Here is a 4,990-nt window from a genome sequence, read left to right as displayed (position 1 = left end):
AGTAAAAAACACAAAAATAAGTTGGAGAGATCAGGACGAAAGGTGTTTGATAGGAATGAAGGAGCAAAACAGACCAGAGCACCCGCCAACAACCCTGAAAAGAAGGTTGTTAGTGATCCCATAGTGTAAATCCATTGTGAAATTATGACGTTTTCTTTCACAGGAGTCTTATCCTTAGGTGGTTGGTGGGTGCTCTGGTGTGGTTTGCTCCTTCATTCCTATCAAACATCTATCGTCTATATCTCTCCTACTTCTTTTTCGCGTTTGTTACTTTTGTAACACCTCTAATCTTCAGCACTTATGACCTTCTTGTGTTGCAAGTGCCGTAAACTCTTACTAAAACTTTTTTAAAAACTACACACATTGTCAATTACAGTACACACACTCTGGCATTAGAAACAAATTTATGCAAGTTATAAAAAAAAACCAGCACACAAATAAAATAAATAAATAAATAAATGTAACGGGAAGAACCTCGAGTAAGAATGATCAAAACCCAGTCACAGACAACTTTGGACTCTCCCTCCCTCTCTCTCTCTCTCCCTCTCTCTCTTTCAATACTGACGAAAAGTCACTTTCATACAAACACAAACACTCATTCACATACACAAACATACAAACACTCATACACATACACAAACATACAAACACTCATACACACAAGCATACTTTCACACATACACAGCACGGACATATTTCATCTTCAGCCGACTGTAATCCCCTAAAAAGAAGCACATGGACACAATAAAGGTCAGATAATGCAGGGAAGATAAAGACAGATGGACAGAAACAACAGAGGGAGAGAAAAGAAGTAGGACCTACAAGTGGCACCCACCAACCATCTGCTCACGGACCCAGATCTGCAAATCCCTCCACGACTAAAAATAGAAGTTTTTTTCAGAATCTTCACTAAAAATCGAAGTTAAGAAAAAAAACCAACAACCTGGAAACAAAAATGTGTGTTCTCACGCCATTTACGAGAAGTTGCACAAATTTACAATTTTGCAAATAAACCTGTGCATTTCCACACTATTTATGATAAATTAGATAACGACTGATAGAGATACGGAATTCAAGATAAAAATCGGATCTTACGCAAATCAATCAGGGTCCTTCCATAGGGAAAAAAAATCTTTAAAAAAAAAAAAAAAATTTTTTTTTAAAGGGAGGGCTCTGATTCTATAAGAGTACTTGGCAGTCCACTTAGTCCGTATTCTGTTGAGGTCCCGAAAGTCTCGGTACGCTGACACCGTAATCATGCGAGAAGGTCCCGCACATCCTGGCAGCGCTAAGACTGTAATCATCATGTAAGAAGGTCCCATACGTCCTGGCAGTGCTAAGACTAATCATCATGTAAGATGATCCCATACGTCCTGGCAGCGCTAAGACTGTAATCATCATGTAAGATGATCCCATATGTCCTGGCAGCGCTAAGACTGTAATCATCATGTAAGAAGGTCCCATACGTCCTGGCAGCGCTAAGACTGTAATCATCATGTAAGATGATCCCATACGTCCTGGCAGCGCTAAGACTGTAATCATCATGTAAGAAGGTCCCATACGTCCTGGCAGTGCTAAGACTAATCATCATGTAAGATGATCCCATACGTCCTGGCAGCGCTAAGACTGTAATCATCATGTAAGAAGGTCCCATACGTCCTGGCAGCGCTAAGACTGTAATCATCATGTAAGAAGATCCCATACGTCCCTGCACGTTGACACCGTAATCAGGTGAGAAGGTCGTGTACGTCCTGGCAACACTAAGACTGTAATCATCAGGCGACAAGGTCCCATACGTCTCAACACGCTACGACCTTAATCAGTTGAGAAGGTCGCGTATGTCCCTGCACGCTACGACCTTAGTCAGTTGAGAAGGTCGCGTACGTCCATACATGCTACGACCTTAGTCAGTTGAGAAGGTCTCGTACGTCCATACATGCTACGACCTTAATCAGTTGAGAAGGTCGCGTACGTCCATACATGCTACGACCTTAGTCAGTTGAGAAGGTCACGTACGTCCATACATGCTACGACCTTAGTCAGTTGAGAAGGTCGCGTACGTCCATACATTCCATGACCTTAGTCAGTTGAGAAGGTCGCGTACGTCCATACATGCTACGACCTTAGTCAGTTGAGAAGGTCGCGTACGTCTCAACACGCTACGACCTTAATCAGTTGAGAAGGTCGCGTACGTCTCAACACGCTACGACCTTAATCAGTTGAGAAGGTCGCGTACGTCCCTGCAGCGTGGACTGACCAGCCCAAACAGGTTGTCCAGGCGCAGCAGACCCGCTTGGCCGCCGCTCACAGCCCACAGACACGACGACCGGTTCGGGTTGAGCCGAGCCTGAAACACAACAGTTGGGAGTGGGAATATTTGTGGCTCAATAACGATAATGATGATAATAATAATAATAATAATAATAATAATAATAATAATATAATAATAACAATGCAAAAATAACATAATAATAATAAACAAAGTGATAGTTATATTAATAATAATAATAACAATAATGCAAAAATAATAACATAAAATAATAATAAACGTTGTAATAGTCATAATAACAATAATAATAACAGCAAAAGAAAAAGGCGAAGATGATGAAGAAGAAGAAGAAGAAGAAGAAGAAGAAGAAGAAGAAGAAGAAGAAGAAGAAGCAGAAGCAGAAGCAGAAGCAGAAGAAGAAGAAGAAGAAGAAGAAGAAGAAGAAGAAGAACAACAACAACAACAACAACAACAACAACAACAACAATAGTCATTTAGCGTTTCTAAAACACAAGACAATTTTTGAATACAGAGAAGCACACTGGAACAATAACAGTCATTTAGTGCTGGGCAGTAAAACATATTTGTTTCAATACAGAGAAACACGTCGACAAAATAACACATGCCCTTAAAATGACAGGGTTCTAAGTCCATGACGCAAAATTTTGAGAAAAAAAGGATATTAAGATTCACGCTCTTACAGATATATTATTTTTACTTCTTATTTTTTTTGTGTCGAACTGAAGAAAAATTACAAGTCAGATTCATGATCTCTGGTCTTTGATACAGTGTGCAGCGCAGCTGTGTCAGTAATGTGTAGTGTGGGACTCAGTTTGGGCAAAAAATAGAAGTGTGCGAACAGCTACTTTTTGCTGGGAAAAAGAAAGACATGTATTAGAGTAAAGAGAAATACATGGAGATAATAAAGCCAACAAGTGGCTCATAAGACCTACCCTGTGGACAGCCTGAATATTCTCTCCCAAAGGTTCCGTGTCGTTCAGGGTGAGATCTGACCTGCGGTCAGTTGGAAACTTGAAGGAGTTGGTCTGTAGGGGGTGGGGGGGAAGGAGGAAGGGGGTGGGGGGGAGAAGAGTAGACATCTTGAGCAGTGATACTATGTGTGTGTGTGTTTTTTTGTGAGGGCATGTGTTTATTTTTGTGTGTGTGTGTGTGTGTGTAGGTGTGTGAGTGTGTGTGTGTTTGTGTGGAAGTGTGAGTGTGTGAATGTGTGTAAATATGTGCAGTAGTGCAAGACAACATAAATGTATGTGTGAGTCAGTCCCAATGTGTACGTCACAGTTCAGAGGGTATGCCATGGAGAGTGGCGGAACCAGAGAGTGTGGTAGCTTCTCTTTTTCATGAATGTACATGTTTTGACCGAGACACTCAATAAATTGAAAATTTGTTCCAAGTGGGAATCAAACTCGGGTCTCCTGTGTGCGACAGCAAAAGCATCTAACCGCTGCACCACAGCTTTGTTCCCTTCTGACAACCCACTACCTACCACGGGAATGTTCTGACAACCCAGTACCTACCACAGGAATGTTCTGACAACCCAGTACCTACCACAAGAATGTTCTGACAACCCAGTACCTACCACGGGAATGTTCTGACAACCCAGTACCTACCACGGGAATGTTCTGACAACCCAGTACCTACCACGGGAATGTTCCGGAAGTGCAGTGTGCGTTCTGCGACGTCACCCCCTGGGTCCTGTTCCGCCTCTTGAGACTCTCCGTCAGTGGCCGATGTGCTCGCCGCAGCCTCCCGACGATGTTCCGACGTCTGTTGTGCCTTCAGCCGAGCCTTGTAGACCAGCTGTTGAAAAGAGGGGAGGGGAGAGAAGGGAGGGGGGGAAGATGTAAGCCATTACAGGGTGTGTTTCTGTTGTTGGATGTGTTGTCACATGTGTTCTGTTGTTTGAGCGTGTTGTGTTCTGCAAACAGTCACGGTTACACACAACAAACCAATAACACTGACTGCTTGTACATTTTTTTTTACACCCACATCAACGCAATTTGGATTCCGTAGAAGTTCAGATGTTATCCTCCCAACAGTCAGGGCAAGCCAGAGGGATTATGTACATCGTTGGCAAGCTAAATAACTGTACACATTTTTTAAAAACCCAACATTTTTCAGACGAGAAAAAAAACTGTTTCATTTCTTTCTTTTTTTCATTTAAATTATGCTTTATTTCTTGCTTTTTTCAACTTTTAGAATTTGAATTTTCACAAATTATTCCTTGAGCACATGCAGTAGATATCATAAATAAAGAAACTGCAATACCATTTTTTAAAAATCAAAATTTGGGGCCTTTACAGCACAAGAGCTCCCTTCTAGGTGAACAAAAACAGGTTTTCACAAATGACAGCACGAAGGAAGAGACCCCAGTTGTTGACTTACAGCAGTGGGCACAATCTTGAGATACATCATGTGCATCAGTTTGGAGCGAGTCAGAAAGCGGGTCAACGGCGGTACAGTGACCATGAGGTTCCCCGCTGCGTCACACGACAGCGCCACCTCGTAGCGTGGGCAAAAACTCACGTCCTGGGAGGAAGTTCAGTCATTTTTTAACGATAACTTTCTGCATGACATAGATATAATAAAATTTATTACTTTTTAAATATTGAACCCTGAAAGGCAATTTGAGTTAAAATTGCAGAAATACACACATACAATTTTTAAAAAAAGAGATTAATTTTAAAAAACAAAAAAGAAAAA

The 4,990-nt window shown here is 41.5% G+C and overlaps 1 protein-coding gene across 1 annotated transcript in view; it reads right to left on the bottom strand.

Annotated features, from left to right (window-relative positions):
• Positions 1–587: 587 nt before the first annotated feature.
• LOC101856430 (general transcription factor 3C polypeptide 2) overlaps positions 588–4,990 on the bottom strand; it is a gene marked incomplete at its 5' end in the record, with an annotated part of 14,379 nt that continues 9,976 nt past the window's right edge. Inside the window, 4 exon segments of the mRNA XM_013083276.2 lie at positions 588–2,347; positions 3,223–3,315; positions 3,929–4,087; positions 4,673–4,816. Of these exon segments, the coding sequence (XP_012938730.1) occupies positions 2,216–2,347; positions 3,223–3,315; positions 3,929–4,087; positions 4,673–4,816 (528 nt within the window).

The sequence above is a fragment of the Aplysia californica genome, unplaced genomic scaffold (assembly GCF_000002075.1).
Source record: "Aplysia californica isolate F4 #8 unplaced genomic scaffold, AplCal3.0 scaffold00222, whole genome shotgun sequence".
Classification (NCBI taxonomy): domain Eukaryota; kingdom Metazoa; phylum Mollusca; class Gastropoda; order Aplysiida; family Aplysiidae; genus Aplysia; species Aplysia californica.
The sequence above is the reverse complement of the archived record's forward strand: the minus strand, read 5'-3'. Positions and strand labels throughout refer to the sequence as shown.